A 27,311-nucleotide genomic window follows, 5' to 3' on the forward strand; every position below is an offset into this window, starting at 1 on the left:
GCTTCCCTATTGTAAATAGTGCTGCAATAAACATAGGGGTTCATGTATCTTTTCGCACTGGTGTTTTCTTTTTCTTTGAGTAAATACCCAGGAGTGGAATCAGTAGACTGTATAGTACTTCTTTTGTAATTTTTTTGAGGAACGTCTATACTCTTACCCATAGTGGCCAGATTATGGCAATTTATAATTCCACCAGCAGTGCTCGAGGGTTCTCTGTTCTCTGCTTCCTCACTAACACTTGTTCTTTCTTGCATTTTTGATACTAACATTTTTGAAACTAGCCATTGTGACCGGCTTGCGGTAATCCCTGATTGTGGTTTTGATTTCCCTGAGGGTTAGTGATGTGTTCAGCATCTTTTCATGTATCTCTTGGCCATCTTTATGTCTTATTTGGAAAAATGGCTGCTTAGCTCCTCTGCCAATTTTTTTAATTGGATTATTTGTAGAGTTTTTGTTTTTGAGTTGTACAAGTTCTTTATATATTTTCGATAGATGTAAGATATATTCTTGTACACATAACTTCTCCCATTAGGTAGGTTGCCTTTTTATTTTGTTGATGGTTTCCTTCTCTTTGAAAAGGATTTTTTTAATGTTTATTTTTGAGAGAGAGAGAGAGCACAAGTGGGAGAGAGACAGAGAGCGAGGGAGACAGAGAATACGAAGCAGGATCCAGGCTCTGAGCTGTCAGCACAGAGCCCGACACGGGGCTCGAACCCACAAGCTGTGAGATCATGACCTGAGCCAAAATCAGATGCTTAACCGACTGACCCACCCAGGCACCCCCTGCAAAAGGTTTTTAGTTTGATGTAGTCCCAGCTGTTTATTTTGAGTTTGTTTCCCTTGCCTTGGAGACAAATCCAGAAAAATATTGCTGAGGCCGATATCCAAGAGATTACTGCCTATGTTTTCTTCTAGTAGTTTTATGATTTGGAGATTTAAATTTAGGTCTTTAGTCCATTTTGAATTTATTTTTGTGTACGGTGTTAGAAAGTGGTCCAGTTTTCCCAGCACCATTTACTGAAAAGTCTGTCTTTTCCTCCTTGTATATTCTTGCCCCCTTTGTTGTAGATCAATTGAACGTAGAAATGTGGGTTTGTTTCTGGGCTCTGAACTTCGTTCCAATGATCTATGTGTCTTTTTTTGTGGCACTACCATGCTATTTTGAGTACTATCGCTTTGTAATCCTCAAATCCTCAAATCTGGCATTGGGACACCTGCAGCTTTGCTGTTCTTTCTCAACATTGCTTCGGTTATTCGGGGTCATTTATAGCTGTAGACAAATTTGAGGATTATTTTTCTAGTTCCATAAAAAAAATACTGTTGGTATTTTGATAGGGATTGCATTGAACCTGAAGACTGCTTTGGGTAATATAGACATGTTAACAATATTTATTCCTTTATCCGTGTCTCACAGTTTTCAAAGTACAGATATTCCACCTCTGTGATTAAATTTCTCCCTAGGTATTGGGGCACCTGGGTGGCTCAGTTGGTTAAGCTTCCAACTCTTGATTTCAGCTCAGATCATGATCTCACAGTTTGTGGGTTCAAGCCCCGCATCGGGCTCTGTGCTGACAGCACGGAGCCTGCTTTGGATTCTCTTTCCCCCTCTTTGTTAAAAATAAACATGTAAAAGAAGATTTCTTCTTAAGTATTTAATTCTTTTTGAGGCAGTTGTAAATGGGATTGTTTTTTTGTTCTTTATTTATTTTTGAGAGAGACCTTGAGACAGAGTGCAAGTGGGGGAGAAACAGAGAGAGGGAGGCATAGAATCCGAAGCGGGATCCAGGCTTTGAGCTGTCAGCACAGAGCCCAACGCAGGGCTCGAACTCACAAACCATGAGGTCATGACCTGAGCCAGAGTTGGACACTCAACCGACTGAGCCCCCCAGGTGCCCCAAGTGGGACTGTTTTCTTAATTTCTCTTTCTGCTAGCTCGTTATTAATGTATAGAAATGCAGCTATTTTATATCATGCTACTTTACTGAACTCATTTATTAGTCTGATGGGTTTTTGATGAAGTCTTTAGGATTTTCTGTATGTAATATCTTATCATCTATAAATAGTGACTGTTACTTCTTCCTTACCAATTTGGATGTTTTTTGTTTTTGTTTTCTTTTGTTTTTGTTTTTGATTTTTTGTTTTTGATTTTTTTGTTTTTGTCTAATTGCTTTAGCTAGGACTCCTAATACTATGTTGAATTAAAGTGGTGAGGGAGTGGACATCCTTGCCTTATTCCTGATCTTAGAGGGAAAGTTTTTTGTTTTTTTTTTCTTTACCATTGAGTATGATGTTAGCTGTGGGTCTGTCACAGATGGCCTTTATTATATTGAGGTATGTTCCCTCTGCACCCGCTTTGTTAAGAGTTATCATGAACAGATGTGTATTTTGTCAAATGCTTTTTCTATATCTATTGAGATGATTGTGTGGTTTTTTTATCCTTCGTGTTGCTAATGGGGCAAATCATCCAGCCTTGCATCCCTGGAATAAATTGAGGTGAATGATCCTTTTAATGTATTATTGAATTGTTTGTTGATAATTGAGGATTTTTGCATCTCTGTTCAGCAAGGATATTGTTCTGTGATTGTCTTTTTTTTTTTTTTCTCTTTTCTTTTTTTTCTTTTTGTCTTTTTCTTTTTTCTTTTTTCTGGCTTTGGCATCAGGGTCATGCTGGCCTTGGTAGAATAAATTATGCTAGCTTGTTTAAAACAATATTATTGTTTCAGTAACTGGGAATGATAAGGGATCAGGTCGCAGTTGTCCAGGTGGGATTCAGGAGTCCACAGTTTGTCAGTGACTCTTTCTTTCCCATGATCCTTTGGTTCTACTTTCTCCCATGTAACCGTCATTCTCAGACTCTTTCTGTAACAGCCCCACAAGCTACTTGGCCTTTCCTCATCCTTAAAAGAAGAAATAGGTGATGGTCTTTTCCTCAGAGCTCCAGAGAAAATAGTGAAAATTCTCACTGGCCTAACTTGTGTCCTGGGTCTATTCCTAAATCCGTCAGTGTGACAGCAAACACTGGTCCTCAACTTGGGGAGCTTCTGTCTTGGGCCTGCGTCCCGGGTAGGGAGAGGGAGAGAAGGGTGCAGGAATTGGGTCAGGTAAGAGTGGCTAGAAGCCCATCCTTAAATGAAAAGACCATTAGCCAATCAGGAATAACAAGCCAACACCTGGATGTACCTCATTTACTGGGTATTAAAAATAGCGAAACTGTATCTTACTAACAATTTTAGTTGATGTTTAATGTGAATGAAAAACAGGTTTTCTCAGCTCTCTTGTTTCAGTAGTACTGTGGTATTTAACAATTAGTGAGACCATATACAAATGTAAAAAAAATGGGGGTGGGGGGTAAAAGCAGATGTGCTTGTCTTGTTCTGATCTTAGAGGAAAAGCTTTTAGCTTTTCACCATTGAGTATGATGTTAGCTGTGGGTTTGCGGTATGTGGCCTTTACTACATTGAGGTATGTTCCCACTGTACCCATTTTATTGAGAGTTTTTATCACAAACGGGGATACTAAATTTTGGCAATGCTTTTTCTGCATCTGTTGAGATGATCATGTGGTTTGTCTTCCTCTTTTTGTTAATGTGGTGTATGACACTGATGGATTTGTGGGTATTGAACCATCCTTGCATCCATAGAATAATTCCCACTCGATCATGATGGATGATCCTTTTAACTTAGATTTGAATTCTGTTTATATTTGGATGATGATTTTTACATCTATTTTCATTAGGGACACTGGTCTATTTTTTTTTCTTTTGCAGTGTCCTGATCTAGTTTAAGAGTAGGGTAATGCTGACCTCATAGAATGTATTTGGAAGCATTCCTTATCAGTTTTTTGTAAGAGGGATTTACTGTTCTTTATGTGTTTGTTACCATTTATCTGTGAAGCCATATGTTCCTGGACTTTTGGTTTTTGACGGTTTTTTGATCACTAAGTTTCATTACAGTAATCAGTGTGTTCAGATTTTATGTGTCTTCCTGATTCAGTCTTAGAAGATTGTATGTTTCTAAGAATTTATCCATTTCTTCTAGGTTACCCATTTTCTTGGCATGTAATTTTCCAGAGTAATTTCCCATAATCCTTTGTATTCTGGTGATGTCAGTTGTAAACTCTCTTTTCTGATTTCATTCATGAGTCCTCTCTTATTTCTTGGTTAGCCTAGCTAAGGTTTTACCAATCTTATCTTTTTCAGAGAACCAGCTCTTAGCTTCATTGATCTTTCCTATTCTATTTTAGTGTGCATTTCTGATCAGTATTGTTTCCTTCCTTCTTCTAGCTTTGGGTTTTATTTGTTCTTTTTTTTTTTTAATGTTTATTTTTGAGAGAGAGAGACAGACAGACAGACAGACAGACACAGAATCCAAAGCAGGCTCCAGGCTCTGAGCTAACAGCTGTGGGGCTCGAACCCATGAGCTGTGAGAGCATGACCTGAGCTGAAGTCAGACATTTAACCAGCTGAGCCACCCAGGTATCCCTGTTTGTTCTAATTTCTTTAGGTATACATTTAGATTTTTTATTTAAGACCTTTCTCATTTTTGAGATAGGCCTATATTACTATAAACTTGACTCTTACAACTACTTTTACTGTATCTCAAAGATTTTGAACTGTGGTGTTTGTATTTTCACTTGTCTCCAGGTATTTTTTTTTTAATTTTCTCTTCATTGTTTAAAATTTTATTTTTAAGTAATCATTATTCCCAGGATGGGGCTCAAACTCACAATGCTGAGTTCAGCAGTCACGTGCTGTACCAACTAAGCCAGACAGGTGCCCCTCTGGTTGTTTTTATAGTACTTCTCTGCTTTCTTGCTCTTTCCTTGTGATTGATGATTTTCTTTATGCTTCGGTTTCCTTATGCTTGGATTTCTCTTTGTGTGTATTTATTACAGGGTTTTGGTTTGTGACTATCATGAGATTGCTATATACTTAGGATGCTATATATGAAGCTGATGGTCACTTAAGTTCTAACACATTCTGAAACACTACACTTTTACTCCATGTTATGTTTAGGTCCTATTTTACTTCAAGTGCCTTGTCTAATTTTTGTAGAAATAATTTTACTTTTAATCTTTGTACTAGCTTTGTAATTGATTGATCTTCTACCATTAAGTTTCCTTTTACCAGTGAAGTTTTTTCTTAATTTGCTTCTAGTTAGGGCCTTTTCTTTTCACTTAAGGAGTCCCTTTAATATTTCTTTTCAGACTGGTTTAGTGGTGATGCACTCCTCTAACTTTTCTCTGTGCAGGGAAACTCTTTTTCCTTCAATTCTGATCTCCTTGGGTTCATCTTGTTTAGGGCACTTTATGCTTCCTGGAACCCGGAGGTCTGTTTCCTTTCCCAGGTTAGGGAAGTTTTCACGTCTTCTTTCTTGTAAATTTTCTACCCCTTTCTCATCTTCTGGGACCCCTATAAAGCAAACATTAGTGTATTTGATGTCCCAGAGATTCCTTAACCTCTCCTCATTTTTTCAAATTTTTACTCTTCAGCTTGGGTGCTTTGCATTGCCTTGTCTACCAGCTCGCCCATCTGTTCTTGTGCATCCTCTAATATGCTGTTGATTCCCTTTAGTATGTTTTTAATTAAGTCACTGTATTTGTCAGCTTTGACTGGTTCTTTTTTTGTATTTTCCCTTTGTGGAAGTTCTCATTGAGTTCATGTATTTTTAGGACTCTCACCCATTGAGCGTCTTTAGGACCATTACTTTGAACTCTTTATCAGGTAGATAGGTTATCTCCATTTTGTCTAACTCCTTACCTGGGGTTTGTCTTTTTCTTGCTTTTGGATCACATTCCTCTATCTCCTCACTTTGTCTGAGCATGTGTGTTACTATGTGTTAGGTCAGCTACATCTCCTGGCCTCGTGTACAAGGTGTTCTGTGGTGTCCAGAAGCACAGTGCACCCTCCTGCTGTGGCTGGGCACAACTCCTCTGGATGCTATGGTGAGCGGAACTGCCTTTCAACCCAGCTGTCTGCAAAGACTACCAGCACCACTGCTGTGGGCACATGATCAGTAGGGCTTGTCCTTGGTGCCTCTGAGAGGTCTGGCTGCAGTGTAGGTGCACTGGTTGGTGGGGCTAAGTGGCCCATCCCCGGGGGAAAAACTGCTATGGAGAGGTGCCAGTCCTGACCAGAGCTATCCGTTGGGTGGGGTGAGTCCTCAGGGGAATGTCTGGGCAGGAAGAGTAGGGCTGGCAAGGTAGGTGCAGTGTCCAACTTGGTTCCTGCAAGCACTGGGCCAGCTAGAGTGAAGGAGAGCAAGGAGACCGGTGCCCAGAGCACCTTCAGATCCCTGCCCCTTACGTACACCTCCCACATTAGTAACCCTTCGCATGTATCCCAGGCACTTTGCAACCTGCCGTTTCTCTGCTGTGTCCTGGGCTAAGAAATACAGCATGCTGACATTTTAAGGGAGGAGGCACGATTTCCTACAGCCCTCCAGCGCCCTCCCCCACCCCCACCAGAGTGAAGCCCCACCAGTTTTCAAAGCCTGACGTTCCGGTGGCCTGACTTCTCAGTGCAGGGTCCCAGGGCCAGGTATGCCCTCCTTGGTCGCCTCCCTCCTCAGGGAATAACTGCTCCTGTGGTCCCCTCCCACTGGGGGGTTGCCGCCACACTAGGGTGTCTTTCCCCATGCCTGCCTGCTGTGTTGGTCTCCACGAAGTGGAGGGGTTGTGTCAGTGCCTCCCGGGAGGGGAACGTGCTCAGGATCCTCGTGCTGCGGGCTGTGCCTTCCTCGTCCTCCTCCCTGCAGCCTTCTTTACAGGCAACACAAATAACATGTTAATGCAAAACAAACACTCAAACGGTAGCAGAATCGATGTGGAAGAGATAAGATAATGAAAAAGGGACTCATTTGTTTTCCTTTCAGTGCCATCAAAAGAATTGAAAAGCAGTCCCTTTTAATAGATCCCTCATTCCACTTTTAGATTTCTGTGTTTTTCAGTTAATCCTCCTGTCTACCACTGATGACAAGTTAGAATCCTAAACTTTTATTTTTTAATGTTTATTTTGAGAGAGAGCATGAGCAGGGGAGTGGCAGAGAGGGAGAGAGAGAATCTCAAGCAGGCTCCACACTGTCAGCGCAGAGCCCAATGCAGGGCTAAAACTCAAAAACCGTGAGATCATGACCTGAGCTGAAATCAAGAGTCAGACACTTAACCGACTGAGCCACCCAGGCATCCCTAGAAGTTAGAATTCTAAAGTAACCCTTCCTATCCTTGGGTTAACCCAGTTAATGATATGTGCATATATAACTTGAGAAATAATATAGGACATTCTATTTCCTGCATATTGCTGATGGAATGGTTGGCCCATTAGCCCCTTCTTCTCAGTCTTGTTTTGAGGCAAACTACATTACAATACGTAGTGCCCTGGTTTTTTCTATTACAAAGTATGCCTTTATAGCCCTTTAATCATCAGAGGTGACTAATCTAAAGACACATCAAGAAGTATACTATAATTCTCCATTGAGAAGCGTATGTGGTGGTGTTACATAGCAAGTCATGTTATTTCGAGTGTTTATGGAATTGTCCTGTTGAAGACCAAACTGTGTACTTTTCAAATTTGTTACAGAGGTACATATGAATAAAGATAGTTCTGTTAGATATGGAGACCGTGAATTTACGAGTGAAAAGTTAGGACAGTGCCAGTCTTAGGAAGAATATGCCAAGATGATCTGCATCTATTTTAGCTCCCCTTGGGTTCCAGGGTCCAGTTCACAGGGGGTTGCTCGTGTCTGTGAGTCAGAGTCCCTCCACAGAAGTCTCTGGGCCTCCGTCACCTGGGCCCGAACTTAGTATCCTTCTCTGCTGTTGGGTCTGCAAAGTGATCTCTACAGTGAATTACACAGAGCTGTCGGGGAAGTTGCAGTGACTAAGAAATCTGCAGCTTGTGGCTTATTAAATTGAGGCTTAGTAGTTGCCACTGATGTTACAAAGCCTGTCTTCTTCAAACTCTGCCCACAGCCTGGCAGACACTCCCCAAGTATCTACTAAGTCAGGTGCCTGGTCTCTCGGGGGCTTCCAACTTTCAAAATACTCTGCCTGTAGTACAGAACATGGCAGCCCTTAATACTATACAGCAGGTCTCTTCCCCACAGATTAATGGCATTGGGGGACACCAGAGGGACACGTGCTGCTCAGGATCCTCACAGGTGAAAGAGCAAGTGGACAGGTGTCTAGGTATACCCCCCATCGTGTGTGTTTCTGGGCCTGGGTGAAACAGGAAAAGTCCATACAAATTGCAGACACGAGCAAGGACAGGGAAAGGTTAAGGTTGGATAAAGACATGTTTCTTTTCTATTTTTATTTTTTAATTTTTTTTTTAATTTACATCCAGATTAGTTAGCCTATAGTGCAACAATGATTTCAGGAGTAGATTCCTTAATGCCCCTTCCCCATTTAGCCCATCCCCCCTCCAGTAACCCTCTGTTTGTTCTCCATATTTGTCTCTTATGCTTTGTCCCCCTCCCTGTTTTTATATTATTTTTGCTTCCCTTATGTTCACCTGTTCTGTGTCTTAAAGTCCTCATATGAGTGAAGTCATATGATATTTGTCTTTCTCTAATTTGGCTTAGCATAATACCCCCTGGTTCCATCCACATAGTTGCAAATGGCAAGATTTCATTCTTTTTGATTGCTGAGTAATACTCCATTGTGTGTGTATGTATATGTATATATGTATGTATATATACATGTAGGTATGTATATGTGTATATATGTATACATACACATACACCACATCTTCTTTATCCATTCATCCATGGATGAACATTTGGGCTCTTTCCATACTTTGGCTGTTGTTGATAGTGCTGCTATAAACATTGGGGCACATGTTCCCCTTTCAAACAGCATACCTGTATCCCTTGGATAAATGCGTAATAGTTCAGTTGCTGGGTCATAGGGTAGTTCTATTTTCAATTTCTTTTGAGGAACCTCCATACTGTTTTCCAGAGTGGCTGCACCAGCTTGCATTCCCACCAGCAGTGCAAAAGAGATCCTCTCTCTCCACATCCTTGCCAATATCTGTTGTTGCCTGAGTTGTTAATGTTAGCCATTCTGAGAGGTGTGAGGTGGTATTTCATTGGTTTTGATCTGTGTAACCCTGATGATGAGTGATGTGGAGCATTTTTTCATGTGTCAGTTGGCCATCTGGATGTCTTCTTTGGAGAAGTGTCTATTCGCGTCTTTCGCCCATTTCTTCACTGGATTATTTGTTTTCTGGGTGTTGAGTTTGATAAGTTCTTTATAGATTTCAGATACTAACCCTGTATCTGATATGTCATTTGCAAATATCTTCTCCCATTCTGTCGGTTGCCTTTTAGTTTTGCTGATTGTTTCCTTTGCTGTACAGAAGCTTTTTATTTTGATGAGGTCCCAGTAGTTCATTTTTGCTTTTATTTCCCTTGCCTCTGGAGACGTGCTGAGTAAAAAGTTGCTGCCACCAAGATCAAAGAGGTTTTTGCCTGCTTTCTCCTCGAGGATCTTGATGGCTTCCTGTCTTATATTGAGGTCTTTCATCCATTTTGAGGGTTTTTTTTGTGTATGGTATAAGAAAGTGGTCCAGGCTCATTCTTCATGTCGCTGTCCAGTGTTCCCAGCACCACTTGCTGAAGAGACTGTCTTTATTCCATTGGATATTCTTTCCTGCCTTGTCAAAGATTAGTTGACAAGGTCCGTTTCTGGGTTCTCTGTTCTGTTCCACTGACCTATGTGTCTGATTTTCTGCCTCCACCTTTCTCCATCATTTCCCGACGCCAGTATGTGAGGAAGTGTATATATCCTTATCACCCAAGAACTTTGTCTCTTACCTGTGCCTGCATTTCAGTAACAAGGTAACCAAAAAAGCGAAGAGGGTTAAGGGTGTCTTCTGATCTGCCCCTGAATCCATGCCCATGGGTCTGGAAAATGCATCTGTGAATCACAGATGAAAACGGGTGGAAGACTCATCCAGCCGCAGCCCCACGGCTTCTTCCAGGTCACCTTTTCAGAAAGATTTCAAAGACTGCCACCAGCAGTGCCTCCCAGCAGGTGTGTGAGGCTTCAGGAACAGCCTGCATTGTCGGAGATGCCCGAGGCCAAGGCATTCGGTTGTGGGGGGGAGGGGGGGTTCATGTTTAGCCCCCGTCATTCCTGTTCCATGCGTCAAGCAGAGCCGTGCAGGGTCACCACCCCAGGCAGGCAGCCAGTATCCGTCTTCCCGCAGAGGGCTGTAGGACTGAAGACCTGCTGTAGAGGACTTTGGTACATGTCTGCACGTATCTGCAGAGCAGGGGAAAGTAAGTGAAGATGGAGAATGTCAGCCATGAAAAGGGCACCTGGGCTCTTTCCCTGTCTGATCCACCCAGCAGTGCTGGGTAACTTCTTAACACCCTTGAGTCCTTGCAGCTCCGAAGGGAGAAGGCTGATCTTCCCCATGTTGAGATGAAAAGTTGCTTTGTATGGCTCTCCAGCCAGTTTCATCTTACTGTTTGGTAGCCTGACTCCTGTCTCCCCTTTCTTTCTAGTTATCAGGGCAACCGTTTGCCAGCCGGATACTTTATCTTACCCCAGTTCACAAGACTCCTTGTTCCTTCCTCTTCATCATTTCTGCTGCCCTGTGTTTTACATGATGAATGTAGGGGATCTTGGAGGTAGAGTTCACATCAGAACATTTGGGTAAGGCCAGCAATTTTCCTTCTTCCAGAGGGAAGTTATCCTCAGACCCTGAAGCCACTGCGAAGTATCCATCCAAAAAGTTGTCTCCTTCTTCTCAGTTCCAGACAAAGAGGGGAAAGGAGGAACAGCAGAGAAGGCTTTGAGAACTAGGAGAAAGGAGCCTTGGGTTTCTTATTCATTCTTTATGGCTGTCCCAGTTCATCTTTTCATTAATTTCCTGATGTTCAGAGATACCAATACTCCTTTTATTATTTTCAGTAAGGTTTTTCTAAAAATCCTTATAAATATACCAATTTCTCTACTTCATCTGAGCCTTTCTGTGGCCACTGCAAAGCAGGATTTTTATAAGCATGCTGATTCCAAACATGACAGAGTAAAATAAGCCTTTTAAGAAAGACACCTGCTGGTAGGCCCCGGGTACTGGTGAATCACCTGTGAACTTTGAGCCTGTATTACACGTTTTGCTCAGTAGTAATTCAGAATTTGCAGTAAGAGTTTCAGATTCTCCCTGGGAACCCAGTCGAACTGAGTCAAAAGGACACCTTCTGTCAAACACTCAGGCTCTCTTATGTAATCACAGGTGGCCACAAATGTTCCAACAAATTCAGCATTACAAAGACTCTCTTGAGGTATGCCATGTTTATTGCCAAATTGTTGAAACAAAAAAAAAAAATCAAGGCCCAATGGAATATGCCAATTCATAAATATAGAATTAGCTATTTTTATTACAGAGAAAATGCATGCAGACATAGCCCATAAATGACTACAGACTGTAATGAGTCTTCTCTATTTATATGGAATTAAAGCTTCAGTTCTTAAACATCATCCTACTTTCTTCTGGTAAACATTCAACAGATAGTTCATTTGCCCTAGTAGCTACATTGTGCTTGCTCTGACGTCCTGTTTTGCATATATTTTTTCATCAGGCTTACTCTGTTTTTCTAATTCCTTATCAGAACCTCCTACAGTTGCCCTTTCTGTTGTATCCAGCACCTGCGATTAGTCACATCCTTCAACAAGCCTCAGGAAGGTTACCTTAAGTTCAGTCTCCTGAAGCTCTCCTAGTCTGTACAAGTCCCATCTGCACTTGGGAACCACCGAGTCGTTCTCTGCTTGGGCTTTTAATAATTCTGGGGATGACTCTGGGCCTTGGGGGCTGGAAGGTACTTCCAAGACAACAGCCACCATTCCAGGGATTTCGTGGTTAGCATTCATTTCTTTGTTCTGATCAGGAGACGACCGGCTGAGAAAAGGGCCAGAGGCTGGGAGACCCACTGTTCACATCAGCACTTGGACTGCCTCTCCCTGCCCCCACGTGAGCTCTGATCTGGGTCAAGCATGAGAGCCAATTGCTAATTGCATTAAATATGATTTCACATTAGTGTGGGGTGTTACTATACCTGGAGATGGAACTACTATGTTTTAGGAAAAGCACGCCTTCAACTTTACCAAGTATTGCCAAATTGTTCTCCTGAATAGTTGTACCAATTTACACTCCCACCTGTAATGTATGAGTTCCTACTTTCACACATCCTTGGCAACATCTGGTGTTTGCAGACTTTATTTTTTCCAATCTGATGGGTGTGAAGTGGTGTCTCATTTTTGGCTTTAATTTGCATTTCTTCACTATTGAGCATCTTTTCATATGTTCGTTGGTCATTTGGGTTTCCTCTTCTGTGAATTCACTGTTCATATCTTTTGCCCTAAAAAAATGGTTATTCTCAATGTATAGGAATACTTTACATAATCTGAGTCCTAGCTTTTTTTTTTTTTTTGGCTCTGTATGTTGCACATATCTTGTTCTAATCTATGGCCTGTTTATGCATATGCATTTTTGTTCATGCTTTTACATAAAAAGTCTTATGTACCCAAGTCTATCCATCTTTTCCTTGATAACGCACAGTTGTATGTCATCTTTAAGAAGTATTTCCCCATCGTAATGTCAGTGTATCCTGTAATTTCTTTCAAAGTTTTATAGTATTTTTCATATTTGAATCTTTGATATATAGCTTATTTTTGTCTATGGTAAGAGCTAAAAAATATAATTTTATGGTTTCCATATAAACTCCCAGTTCTAGTGCCATTTGTTAAATGGTCCATCTTCAAATTAATTTCTCATGTCATTTATACACAAGTCTCACCTTCAGCTTGATTTTGTTACATGTTTTTTTTAATCTTTGCCCGTATCAATATAACCTTGACTGGGTATTACTAGTTTTATGCTACATATTGATCGTTAGTGGTGAAGTTCCTCCCGTTTTGTTCTTTAATATTCTTGGCCTTTTTCTTCTCCCATAGCAATTTTAGGATGAGCTTCTCAAGTTCCCTAAAAATCCTTTGGAGGGCTTTTATTGGAATTTCAGTGAGCTTGCAGATTCATTTGAGAATTGTTGTCTACATAAAGTGAGTCTTGCCATCCATGAAAATGGTATATTGTTCCTTTCATTCATGTCTTCCCTTTGTTTAACATTTATTTTTGAGAGAGAGCTTGAGCAGGGGAGGGGCAGAGAGAGAGGGAGACACAGAATCTGAAGCAGGCTCCTAGCTGTCAGCACAGAGCCCGACACGGGGCTTGAACTCGAGAACCATGAGATCATCCCCTGAGCCCATGTCCGACACTTAACCGACCTAGCCACCCAGGTGCCCCCAGGTCTTGTCTTATGCCTTCATTATAGGCTTTCTCTTTTTGTTTTCTCTATAAAACTCTTGCCTCTCTTTTTCCTCCTTAGACTTTAGTTTTTGTTACTTTTACAAATGGGATTTTTGTTAATTAAAACTTTAAATTGGCTTGCTACTGTATAACAGTACAAATTTTTTAACTACAACCTTGCATCTTCAGTGTAATAACATGTTGTAAAAGAATATTGTCTGTAGGATACAGTCCTGTCTGTGGAAAACTGTTTGGTGGCATAGTACATAGCCAATTTTATAAATCTTCCACGTGGTTCTCTTATTCTCTGCAGGGTCTTGTGCATGTCCATGAGATCAAGCTTGTCATGGATCCAGTCATCTATATTCTTACTAAATGTTTTCTGCTTCATCGTTCAATTACTATTTTTTCTTCTAGTAATCCGTTCATCATTTCCATTACTCAGTTCACAATTAGGATAGCTTCCTATCCTAAATTCGTTTTTACTGTTCGTTTTTGTGAATTCATTTTTACTATTATTTAATAACTTGTTTATCCCTCTGTTTTTATACATTAAAAGAGCTTTCCAAGTTTTCTTTAGTTTATGGTACAACTAAAAAAGCAGACAAGGTTGTCCTTAGCTACAACTAACAGAAAACTTGACTACAGTTTCTTAAAATGGGGGAAGTATTTTTTCTGAAATAACAAGGTCCGAAAGATAGGTGCAGGTCTTTCTGCTCAGAAACCAGGCTTTCTTTATGTCTTTGTGCATCATTCACAGTGTGGTCCCCTCCTGCCTTGGGCCAGTCAGATGGCAACGGGGGTTGTGGGACAAGGAGAAGACAACAACCTTTACCATCAGGATTGCGGGGCCTGATACCCCTTTGAAGCATCTGGAGAATCTCTGTTCTGTGACTGTAAATGATTTGCTGTTGCCACACATTTTGTGAACTTTCTTTAATTAGAAGATAGAATCTTCTATTTCTGCAGTAAAATGTGACCATTTCCCTTCCCAAGTGAAGTCACCAGGGAGTAAATGCTCATCTAGAGCCAGAAGCAGTAAAATGCACAAGCTTCAGTAAACCAGGTGTCATTTGGGACTAGCAAAGTACAACACACTTAGATTTCAAAGCATTAATAAAAAATAAAAATACGGTCAGTTTTTAGCAAGTGTTTGTATTTAGGAACGGTATATATAGTCTCTTAAGAGATGATCCCATTCTTTCCTATAGCTTTTCAAAAGACTGATTTCAGTATATTCTATGAAACTCAACATCACTTTGTCCTTTGCTGGAGCATCGGCAGGACCATCGTGTAGCCCTTCTTACCTAGGAAATAGGACCTCAGACTCCCGCTTCCTGTATCCCTTTCTCTGAAACTTTACTGCCTCTGATTCTGTCCCTAACCTTGCCCCAGCCCAGTTTTTGGAACATGGAGTGTTAACACTGCAGTTTGCATCTCCAGCCTTCAGTATCTACAGAGCAGGTCGGTCTATCTCTGTTTTATCCTTAAAAGGATGATATAGATGGTTCTAGTACTTCCTCGGAGGAGTCTACGAGAATATATTAATACACCTAAAGTTCAGTTTGTGCTAAAAATGAACAGAGCATTTACTTACCTTACTTGATTCACCCCCTCCTTAGCACCAAGAAGTAAAGAATATTTGTCTCCATTATGGAGCTCAAGCTGCAAAAAAAAAAAACAAAAAACAAAAACAAAAAAACAATCATTACATTCAAAGTTTTAAAAACTGTATCAATGTTATTTTTGAATTATTAGATTAAAATGCACAGGCAGAGCCTGGTGCTAGATAAGTATTTATTGAGTGACTGCACTTTTATTTGAGCATTTTCTTTTAGGCACTAAGACTGCTTAATCCAATTTTGAATGCCCTTTTGTCATCATTAAGCCTTGTCGGGCACAATAGTGTTAAACAGAAACCAGGTGTCTTTTCATTGAAGAACACGGGAAGTGTCTCTTGTAGGAGATTAAGCATTGTAAGCGTGATTTTCCGTTTATAGATATTATTCTGTGTGGCTTCTTTTTACATTTGACTGAAATGCTTGCTGTGGTGGTGAAGTCTTCCCTTTTTCCTGTCCTGATTTAAAAGAGCTTGTAACTTTCAGACTAGTTAACCTTTACAACTGACATTTAAAAACTTTTTTTTTTATTCTCCACCAATTAATCTCAATTTTCCTATTTCTTTCTCACAGATTTTCAGCTTTTCAGTTTACCTTAATGTTTCTCTGAGCTATACAACTCCATCTTCAATTTGAAATGCATTACTCTTGTCATTAGGGAATCATTTCTATTTACAAATTTGAATGAAGTTGTAAATTTAGATTTTGTTGTGTCTTAACGTGTTCTCCAATAATGTTTCAGCCATGGAAACAAAGAAGTCTTTTCCTGCCGGGGAATAAAATTGGCAGTGGATTGGTTTTTGGAAAGAGGCCACAAAGATATTACAGTTTTTGTTCCCGCTTGGAGGAAAGAGCAATCCCGACCTGATGCTCTTATCACAGGTAAGCCCCGTTTGCTGTTGGCTTGTAGCTTCCACACACACCTGTGCAGGTGTCGGGCACTATCAGGTGTTTCACTGAGACGCTCATCTGTTTCTGGTTCCTCAGTGCGTGTGACCGCCACACTCTTGGGTGACACCTCAGAGTTGCCGGTGAGTTTACAAGCTATCTGATTATGTTAAGAAAACAGCAATCCTTGCTCCATAGCCAGTTATTTGGGTTTGGGGTTTTGTTTTTAACTTGGAAGCTTTTTACTGCAAATTCTGTGAAATTTTGACCTTTAAAATTCTGGCTTTGCCACATACTTACCAGCCATTGACCGGGAGCATCATGCTGAATGAACATCTTTGGACCTCCGTTTTCTCATCTGCTGTATGAAATTAGTGCCTGGTCAAAACAGACCTGTAACACCCTGGAGGTATGCTCTCTGGGGTCAAGTAGAAGGAAACGACTTGATCTCAATAAAGTATCTGTATTTCGCACTGTTTTGTAATTTTTAAATGTGTGAGTTTCAGGCAAAAACTGTCAATGACTGTTGAACATTTTGCTCAAGTGATTCTCTGTCCACGTACAACCCTTCTTACCCCTCTCTTCACCTCCAACATGAACAAAATCTAAAGAGCCTGTGTGAAGAAAACGACATTTTCAAATCAAAAACAGAGAGACCACATACCACATACCTGAAGGGAAGATTAAAGACTCTAATTTTATCTGTAATCATGAAACCATTATTAATCTAGCCTAAGAACAGATAGACAAGACATGGAGGAGTCCAGAGCTGTGGAATGAGATCCTGCTGTGTATAAACTGTCAAGGGAAGAAGGTGCCATAAATTCAACCAGGGGCACCAAGACATTGGATAACTCTTGGGGAAAATATACATATTTAGATCCTTCTCTTATACCATGTGACAGTAAACTCCAGACGGTTGAAGAATTTTCACAACACTATCGTCTCCGAGTGGCTGGGAAGACCTTTCTAAATGTAACATTTTTAGAAGACAATAGGAAGGAAATGACACGTACTTGCATTAAAATTTAAACTTGCAGGGGCGCCTGGGTGGCGCAGTCGGTTAAGCGTCCGACTTCAGCCAGGTCACGATCTCGCGGTCCGTGAGTTCGAGCCCCGCGTCAGGCTCTGAGCTGATGGCTCAGAGCCTGGAGCCTGTTTCCGATTCTGTGTCTCCCTCTCTCTCTCTGCCCCTCCCCCGTTCATGCTCTGTCTCTCTCTGTCCCAAAAATAAATAAAAAACGTTGAAAAAAAAAAATTTTTTAAAAAAAAAAAATTTAAACTTGCATGTTTTGGGAAATCTTCTGAGGCAAATAAGAAAAGTTACCGTGTTTAAGGGGAAAAAAGTACAACAAATAAAGAACTTATGTCCTTAACACATCAAGAGCTCACACACATTGGTAAAATCAATGCAGAGCCCTCCCAGAAATGGTAATGTGGTGGGAATAGTCTGCTCACAAAAGAATTCAAGTGCCCCATAAGAGGAAAAAGTTCAGCCACATTCGTCGTTAAAGAAGGGCAACCTCAAACGACTCTTATTTTTCAGCCAGCCAATTGGCAGAGATTGAAACACTGGTCAGACTCAGTGCCCGACGGGAGCTGTTCCCTCACTGCTGTGGAAACGGAATTTGTGACAACTTTTCTAAAAAGCAGTTTGGTCTTAAAATATTAATACTCTCAGATGTACTATTTCCCCTTCCAGGAATAAGTCCACAGAAGATAAGCAGAGTTACAAGCAAAGATTTACAACCACAAAGTTACTTGTAGTAGAAAAAAAAATAGAAATAAACCCTACCTTCGTTAGAACGGTTCAGGGAGTCAGAGTATGCGAGTATTTGGGCAGAACTTCTAACGATCCGAGGAAGTGGTCTTTTACGTGAAAGGATTTATTACTGTGTGCGTGTACATATGCACATATACACATGCATGTGTGTACGTAGATCACCGATGGAGAGGACACAATAACCAGAAAACGACTAGCCGAAGTGTTAACGGTAATTGACTCTGCGTCATGACGTCGTGAGGTTTTGTTTCTCCCCACTTCTTAGTATTTCTCTTTACCTTTCCTCATTTTGCTCAAGGAACTTGTAATACTTCAGTGATCGGGGGAAAGCTAAATGGAAAAAGAAAACATATTGAAACATGTCAATGCCTGGAAAGCTTGAGCACGAAAGGAACATGAGCCCAAGAAGAAGGGGAAATGATCACAGGGAGGGGGAGAGTGGCTGGGTTTAAGAGGCCAGCCTGCCAAGCCTCTGGAACCCTCAGGCTGCGGCTGACTTTGTAAAATGCACGCAACTACGGTGGGCCCTTGACCAGCACGGTTTGAGCTGCGCCGGTCCACTCCGAAGCCGACCTTTTACAATACGGTCTTGTAATTCTCACGGGACCGTCTTCACTGTGGCTTACTTGAAGAATACAGTGTATAATACACACAACAAAGAAAATACGTGTCGACTGGCCTACAGTAGTCATGTTTGAGGGAGTCCAAGGTTATGTGGATTTTCGACCGCGTCTGGGGTCAGCAAGTACCCTAAGTCCTGTGCTGTTCAGGGGTCGCTTAAAGGTCGTTAGGGGTTTTCTCCCTCAGGGACATCGTTCTAACGAAAACCTGTAACCAGGTCATACCTGGTAAACAGTCCGTTATTTTTTCACCGTCTTAAAAACATGACACATCTTGCAACGTGTCACCTGAAGATTCAGACTGGTGTGTCTGCCAGCCTTCCGGCAAGTTAAGACTTAACTTCCCAGGCACCAAGCTACGTATCAGGGACTGTGTGAGGAATCTGAGAGCCACTTAAACTTACTAACCATACTGAACCCATATTTATTTAAGGTCGGATTTCTTTTCCTAATCAGTGTCCTTTTTACCTCATTAGCTATTACAGAAAAAGCAGATTAAGCAAGATGACTGTTAGGCCACCACACTTGTTTCTTCAGTCGCTTCGTGGCATACCACGTATGAGGAAACACTCCCACAGATAAAGTACCATGGGTTATTGATGAACACAGTCAGGAACCTGGAGGACCCCAGAATATCCATCTCTAGAGTATCTCATGTCTTCATTCTGCAGACGCTTACGGAGTATCTGCTACCGTGCCGAAGGCCATGGCCATAAACGTTCTGAGGGCAGGCACCACGTCTCTTTTATCAGGGAAGCACAAATAATTAGAGTAGGATAAATCCTATAGTTGACACCAGGCTTCTGATTTTGTATTGGTTTTCTGCGATTTTTATCTCTTAAAATTAAGTTGAAGAACGGTGTTTATTGAGAACTCGCCAGGCACTGTGCTAAGTGCTTTTCCACATGACAACTCACTGACTCACTGACTTCTCCCACCCGACCGACTGCCTCTCCGGCTCAATAAGATATGACTGCCGGATACAGAAAGTGCCAGAACCTGAGATTTACTTGCTGATGATAACACCCCCGTTTCCACCACTTCTATTCTGCTGCTTTTCTACACCAACGTTCTGGTCTCGGTGATCTCATGTCAGGAACGTCATTGAAATCCGTATGCCACCGTCAGAGCCAGCAGCCCCTAATGGCTCTTGTGTTCCCTCCTCCCGGGTCCCCTGCTCATCCTTCTGTTGTGGCAATTCCAGCCTTTGCTTACTTGGTTTGCATGTTCCTCCGGTGACTGATGGCTTCCCGAAGAGAGGTCCTTCTTAATGCTGGTGGTGGCTGATGCTTCACATACCGTAGCATGGTATCATAGCACAGCCGTGATCAGTCGCTGGAGAGAGCGATTTTTTTTTTTTTAATTAGTCATTCCAGTTAATAAACATGGAGAAGCTGCCTTAAAAAAAAAAAAAAAAAAAGTCATGACCTCATGACTCTGTGCCAGTATAAACAATGGTGGGAAGACACGAAGTGTGAGAGCAAAAGTAGAAAGAAGGGATGGTTGGGGGAGAATCTTTATCACGAATCACAATATGAACTCTGGCACCTTTTTAAAAAAAAAAAAAAAAAAAAAACACCACTACACGGGTCCATTACAAAGGGCCGTAAGAATGTTCCAACACAAGACATTGGGAGCCTTCCTCTACCTTTTCTTTTTCTATGGCAGCTCTCCCCTAAAATCCTTTTTTTTTTTTATGTTTATTTTTGAGAGGAGAGAGAGAAACAGTGCCAGCCGGGGAGGGGCAGAGAGAGAAAGAGGGAGACACAGAATCTGAAGCAGGCTCCAGCTCAGAGCCTGACACGGGGCTCAAACTCACGAACCGTGAGATCATGACCAGAGCCGAAGTCCGTCACTTAACTGACTGAGCCCCCCCGGGTGCCCCTCCCCTGGAATCACTTCTGATCTCTTCTCATTCAGTCCAGCCCCTGTCAGGCTGTCGTCATTTGTTGCCACACGTTTCACAGGAAAAGACGCGAGACATGTAATGGCCACATCTGTAACCACAGCTCTGACTCTTGCCTCCTCTGTGAGCCTTCTGCCTGAGACCCTCCCCCTTGCTGCCTCTGCTACTTCTAAAGCTTCTGAGACTGTCCCACTTAGTCCCACTGCTTAGAAGACAAAACTACAAACCAACAGACTTGTGGGGGGCAGGGCCGGGGCGGGGGGGACTCGGTTGCAGAGCTGCTTTGTCAGAATAGCGGGTAGCGCGAGTGTGAGAGAAGCCAAGTGCCTGCCACAGCCTGGGGCCCCAGCTCTCCAGCAAAACCTTCTGTAGTAGCAGACAGCCCAGCACATTCTCATTAAGCTTTATTCTTTCCAAGTTTTAAACCGTTTTAAGCTCACTTTTTTGGGCTCTTTTTCAAGCCTTGCAACCCTGAGGGACAAATACAGGGAGATACAAGTAAGTTCTGTCCACACAGTGCAGAGTATCCTAATTAAGTGAGGACTTACGGGGCACCCGGATGGCTCAGCTGAGTGTCCGACCTCAGGTCATGGTCTCACAATTCTTGGGTTCAAGCCTTGCATCGGGCTCTTTGCTGACAGCTCAGAGCCTGGAGCCTGCTTCCGATTCTGTGTCTCCGTCTCTCTGTCCCTCCCCCACTCATACTCTGTCTCTGTCTCAAAAATAAACGTTAAAAAAATTTTTTTTAATGATTACATAAATCCATTTCCTATTTTAAAAGCTCACGTTGCACAAAAATAGCCCTGTGTGTTAGGTACGTGCTGATTCCTGAAATCTCACCCTGATTGTTCCTGCAGATCAAGAAATCCTGCGCAAATTAGAGAAGGAGAAGATCCTGGTGTTCACGCCCTCCAGGCGAGTGCAGGGGAGGCGAGTGGTGTGCTATGACGACAGGTTCATCGTGAAGCTGGCTTTCGAGTCCGACGGGGTCATCGTGTCCAATGACAACTACAGGGACCTGGCCAATGAAAAACCAGAGTGGAAGAAGTTCATTGATGAGCGGTTGTTAATGTACTCATTTGTCAATGACAAGTAAGCAAGACCCTTCCCTTACCGGTGATCCTGCTTCCCTGAAATTCCCTGAAAACACACTACCCTGGCAGCCGCTCCTGGAGCGCCCCCCCACCCCACCCCACCCCCCAATTTCCCCTCTAATCCTCAGTGGGAGTCAGGAAAACCGCGGAGTCCTGCCTCTGGAGGCCGTGTGTGAGCAACAGGTCGTGCCCTGTAAAACACGCACAGAGCAAGTCTGTCATCACTGACAGGGACAGTGTCCATCTTCAGAGAAAGCAGATCTCGAACATATTGACCTCCAAAACACTGCCTTCCAAAATCTACTTAAAGCATTGATAGCTTAATTATTTTTCAAATATATTTGTTAAATGCATGATTAAGTTGATAAACGGACAGATGACATAAAAGCAATTCTCCTGAGAAATATTTACAAATATGTGGGGAAAGTTCACCTGTTGATAATCAAAAATGCAAACCAAATCTATCAAGAACATAGTTTTTGCCCATTTAATTCACAAAAATATTTTTGCACGTGCTTTATGCTGTTAAACATGTAGTGAAACTGATAGGCAATTCGGTTTGGTTAGCAGAAGCCTTGAAAATACGTACACCCTCTCAACTCAATCATCTCATTTCTTGGAATCTACATACTGAGGGGAAAAAGACCAGAGATGCTCATTTCTGTATTTATAAACCCAAGAATTCAGAGGCAGCTAAAGGTACAACAGAGCAACCAGTTCAGTCGCTGGAATATTCCATCCTGTGGAATATTCTTCAGCCCTTCAGCATTGTGATTACGGAGACTCTTAAGGAACGGAAATATATTTGTTAAGAAGACAAAGCACAAAATTGTATTTGTGTTTGTGAGATGTGTTTGCATACAGAAACAACTAAAATGGAACACATAAGGGGAAAATAATTGTATTAAGGTTACAGGATTGAGCACCTCTTCTATTTTTAATAATTTTGCCATATTGGTTTGGCTAATAGTAAACACATATCCGCTAAGTGTTCTTACCCGGCCACGTGGACGCTCTCTTAAGAGCTCATACGACATTATTCACATATTATGGGTAACTGCTTGGCTCATTTGAACTTCAGTGACATAATTAGCACAACTCTCGAGGTGTAACTTCCTTTTGTGGTGCTGTGTGTGCCCTGAAATCTTGCATCCATGAGATTTTTTCCGTCTCCGCTAAGAGGCAAAGAGAATGGACTGGGGGGTTAAACATGGAACCCTGACTGTGCCATGTGAACTCAGGTCAAAAACCTTCCTTAGGAAAGTGTATTAATCTGCAAAATGGAGCTCATACTTCAAGGTGTCACGATCAGGAAGAAGAGAAAGGGGGGTACGCCCAGCATCGGGCATGGAACACGGACCGGGGTGTGGTGGGTATCACATCTTCCCATCATCCGCCCCACCTTCCCCTCTTACTACCGCACCAGGTCGAGGGTCATGAAGCCCTCCTAAAACTTCAGGGTGTCATTTTCTGAAGCCCTTACAAAATCCCAAGACTGACAGGAAGAAAGAATTAATGAGGACACGCAAGGCTCAAAACTTACTTGAATTACAACAAATACAAATTTGGCTTGACACATTTTGTTTTCATTAAAAAAGTTTCGTGTACTGATTTTTTTTTATCCCATACACGTGGAATCAAAATATTGGATTGTAAATGACAAATCACGGGAGTCTACCCCCAAAACCAAGAGCACACCGTATACGCTGTATGTTAGCCAATTTGACAATAAATTAAAATTAAAATTTTATAAATACCTTAGAGTGAATCAATGTCCACCTTCTGTCTTTAGAATTAAATGATCAGCCTTCTAATTAGGTATCTTTTCTATTCTGTCCTTGACAGGTTCATGCCTCCAGACGACCCCCTTGGCAGACACGGCCCAAGCCTCGATAATTTTCTGAGGAAGAAACCTATTGTTCCTGAACACAAAAAGCAGCCTTGTCCATATGGTAATGGTCCAAATGGACCATATGGTCCATTTATAAGTATTTATGCCTTTTTGGGGAGGTTTTGTGTGTGTGTGTGTGTGTGTGTGTGTGTGTGTGTGTGTGTGTGTGTGTGTGGTTTTTTTGTTTTCTTTTGGTTTTTTTGACAGAGAGAGAGAGAAAGAGAGAAAGAGAGAGAGAGAGAGAGACCGGGCATGAGAGGGAGAGGGACGGGGAGAGAATCTCAAGCAGGCTCCGTGCTGTCAGTGCAGAGCCCAACGCGGGGCTCAGTCTCACCAACCCTGAGATCATGACCTGGACCAAAATCAAGAGTCGGACATCTAACCGACTGAGCTGCTCAGGTGCCCTAATATACGCCTTTAGTGCGCAGTATGTTGCTAAACTCCTGTTAATAAAAATATTTTAAATTTCAGGGGCGCCTGGGTGGCTCAGGCGGTTAAGCGTCCCACTTGGGCTCAGGTCATGATCTCGCGGTCTGTGAGTTCGAGCCCCGCGTCGGGCTCTGTGCTGACAGCTCGGAGCCTGGAGCCTGTTTCAGATTCTGTGTCTCCCTCTCTTTCTCTCTCTCTGACCCTCCCCTGTTCATGCTCTGTCTCAAAAATAAATAAACGTTAAAAAAAATTTTTTTTTGATATTTTAAATTTCAGACGGCATAGTGTGTGGTGCTTGTGATTGTAATTAAATTTGAGGAAACGCGTTAGCGCTGAAAAATTCATCATTTTGACCTATTTGGCTTCAGTGCAGATGCCCTTCCCAGAGTTTAAACACGGTTCCAAAAACTCAGCCAGTGCTACGTGAAGTTAGTCGTCAGGCGGCTCAAAACGTGGAGTTTCTTCCATCCACGTGCACGTCAGACTGGCCTGGGTTTATCACATTCCCGCGGGGTGGTTTGCTCTTGGAAACCACGTCCTGCCTGATGGGGAAGCCGTCCCGAGGAGAATGGGCAGGGAGGGAGGGGGTTGGGGACTCTGGAAGCGACTCGATAGGACTGAGGCGGGAAGCACTGAAAGGCGGCCCTTCTCCCAAGTAAGGAGCAGAGGGGCGGCCCCGCGAACCGACGCGCCGCCTGTGTTTCTTACCCGAGGTCCAGCAGCAGCGCCACGCTGAGGGGCCGGGGGCAGGCGGCGTGCTCCTTTGCCTGACTAGCTCTCCTGTCCGCAGGGAAGAAGTGCACCTATGGCCACAAGTGCAAATACTACCATCCCGAGAGGGGCAGTCAGCCGCAGCGGTCGGTGGCTGACGAACTCCGGGCCATGTCCAGAAACACGGCAGCCAAAACGGCGAACGAAGGCGGGCTGGTGAAAAGCAACAGCGTCCCCTGCAGCACTAAAGCGGACAGCGCCTCGGATGTCAAACGAGGCGCTCCCAAGAGGCAGTCGGACCCCAGCATCAGGACTCAAGTCTACCAGGACCTCGAGGAAAAGCTGCCCACCAAAAACAAATTGGAAACCAGGTCCGTCCCTTCTTTAGTTAGCATCCCGGCGACTGCCACTGCAAAACCCCAAAGCGCTACGTCTTTAAGCAACGGCCTTCCATCCGGAGTTCACTTCCCACCTCAGGATCAAAGACCACAGGGGCAGTATCCTCCGATGTTGATGGCAACCAAAAATCACGGCACGCCAATGCCTTACGAACAGTACCCCAAATGCGACTCGCCTGTGGACATCGGGTATTACTCCATGCTGAACGCCTACTCGAACCTGAGCGTGTCCGGCCCGCGCAGCCCCGAGCGCCGTTTCTCCTTGGACACGGACTACAGGGTGAGCTCCGTGGCTTCCGACTGCAGCAGCGAAGGGAGCGTGAGCTGCGGGAGCGGCGACTCGTACGTGGGCTACGGCGACCGCCCGTACGTCAGCTCTCCCGACCCCCAGCTGGAAGAGAGTCTCAAGTGTCAGCACGTGCACCCGCACAGCCGCCTTAATTCCCAGCCCTTCCTGCAGAACTTCCACGACCCCGTGACCCGAGTGCAGAGTTACAGTCACGAAGAACCAAAGTACCACCCCAAGGCGCCTCTCCCGCACCTGGCCGTGCACCTGCAGCACCCCGCCGTCGGGGCCCGGGCCAGCTGTCCCGGCGACTACCCCTCGCCGCCCGGCTCCGCCCACTCCAAGGCGCCGCACCTGGGGCGCGCCCTGGTGGCCACCCGGATAGACAGCATCTCCGACTCCCGGCTCTACGACGGCTCTCCCTCCCGCCAGCGGAAGCCTTACTCGCACCAGGAGGGGCCGGGGGGCTGGGAGCGGCCCGGCTACGGGGTGGACGCGTACGGCTACCGGCAGACTTACTCCTTGCCGGACAGCTCCACGCAGCCCTGCTACGAGCAGTTCACCTTCCAGAGCCTCCCCGAGCAGCAGGAGCCCGCCTGGCGCGTCCCCTACTGCGGGCCGCCCGCGGAGCCCCCGAGGTACCAGGACAGCCGGGAGAAGGTCTACGTCAACCTGTGCAACATCTTCCCGCCCGACCTCGTGAGGACGGTCATGAAACGGAACCCTCACATGACAGACGCCCAGCAGCTCGCCGCAGCCATTTTGGTGGAGAAGTCCCAGCTGGGTTATTGAGAGACGATGCATCTTTGTGGTGTTTAGTAGTTTTTTGTTCAGCTCAAACGCTGAGGGAGGTTTGCTACAATAGCACATGTGATCTCCTTCTCGGCAAGGAGGTTCTATAGTATCCATTTCTGTGAAGTACTGTATCATGGAATCTGTATGTATCGCCCCACCTAGTGGAAATATCACGGGATTGCTTTACATGGAAACTTTTTTTTTTAACATTTCCTTTTTAAAGCTCTCTCCTCGGCTGGAGATTTTTCCAGTTTGATTTCTTAGATGTCTCTGTGATCTTTGATATTCCTCTTTGGTGCATCAGGGGTTTATATGCAGCACTTTTTATCCTTGTTTCGTGTTTTCTTAACTTGGTGTTTGTCTATCAATCGCGAGCAATTACGATACCTTCAGAACGTTGAACATTTGACTAGACCCTAGCCGACTATTTTTTCAAGCCAAGCTTCATTGGAATCTTTTACAGCTTTTTAAGTTATTTTTATTTGGGGAAAGTGGGCTTCTTTGTGCTAGAATCATTATTTATAGAAACAAAGATATACTACCGCACTGACTTTATATTTGAAACAAAACGGAAGTTACCAGTTTATGTTGAAATGGGTAACCGTCTATATATTAGAATGATTTACAATATGGCACTTTTCATTGTTCTAGTTTTGTTCGGTTTTTTTTTTTTCTGTTAAGTAATGAGTTAATTTAATATGGTTGATTTAAAGGAAAGCAGATGCAATCAATGGAAAGAATGGTTTCCATTTTATTACTATTTTTCTTACCCAATAAGGCAAAAGCCGCGTGTGCTCCAGCGTAGAGCTGTGCGACCCAGCTATGATGTGCTTCTAGACGGTAGAAACGGAATTGAATTCCCAGATCCTCCTTCACCTGTATTTTTCATGTGTTTGTCTTTTTCTTTTGGGGGCACAACAAGACTGGATAAAATGACCCTTTCACAATACTTGCCTGTTTTTAATGAATCTAATTATTCTCAATGCAACTTTTATATTTAATATACTCTTTAGCTTTCCCGCTATTTATCAAGGCTGGCCTGAGGGGGGGGGTTGTGTGTTGAGCATATGCAAAGCTGACTGGTACTGCACTAGAGGGGAGGTGGTGGTGGTGGACTTGTAAATGGTAACTTAAAACGTTTGTAAGATAGTGTATATTTCCCATTTTCCTGAAGGTAGGTTTTTTTTTGGGGGGGGGGGCCTGTTATATTACTAAGGCCAGATTCTTGCCACAAATAGTGTAGTTTTAGCTACAGACTAAAGTCTGTTCTAGTATTAGTAAGGGATATTTCTGGTTTCAAAGTCATGGGTTTTGCTAGATGCGAATTCATGTTTGTCTTTAAAGGGCGGACCTCGCACGCGGGGGGCTGACGGCGGGGGGGTGGTGGGGGGGGTTGTCACGACCTCCACTGTTGCCTCCCGGCTCTGAAATTTTCTTCGTGTGACAGACTCCTCTGATCTCTGCCTCGAGGCCCTGGTCGTTCTGATTACCCTACATGCTACAGTTTGAAGTAAAGCCCTGAAAAGCCAGAAAGTACCTTTTACTGTTGATACAAATTGTATCTTTTTAACTCTAAGAACTA

General features: G+C 43.2%; 1 protein-coding gene across 5 annotated transcripts in view; it reads left to right on the top strand.

Annotated features, from left to right (window-relative positions):
• ZC3H12C (zinc finger CCCH-type containing 12C) overlaps nt 1-26,678 on the top strand; it is an 84,091-nt gene extending 57,413 nt beyond the window's left edge. For all 5 annotated transcript variants that reach the window (XM_058686700.1, XM_058686701.1, XM_058686697.1 and 2 more), the window contains exons 3-6: nt 15,671-15,810; nt 20,983-21,217; nt 23,065-23,171; nt 24,330-26,678. In XM_058686700.1, coding sequence (XP_058542683.1) covers nt 15,671-15,810; nt 20,983-21,217; nt 23,065-23,171; nt 24,330-25,726 — 1,879 coding nt within the window. In that variant the 3' untranslated portion in view covers nt 25,727-26,678. The remainder of the gene's footprint in view (nt 1-15,670; nt 15,811-20,982; nt 21,218-23,064; nt 23,172-24,329) is intronic.
• Nucleotides 26,679-27,311: the final 633 nt, after the last annotated feature.

The sequence above is a fragment of the Neofelis nebulosa genome, chromosome 10 (genome assembly GCF_028018385.1).
Source record: "Neofelis nebulosa isolate mNeoNeb1 chromosome 10, mNeoNeb1.pri, whole genome shotgun sequence".
NCBI lineage: Eukaryota > Metazoa > Chordata > Mammalia > Carnivora > Felidae > Neofelis > Neofelis nebulosa.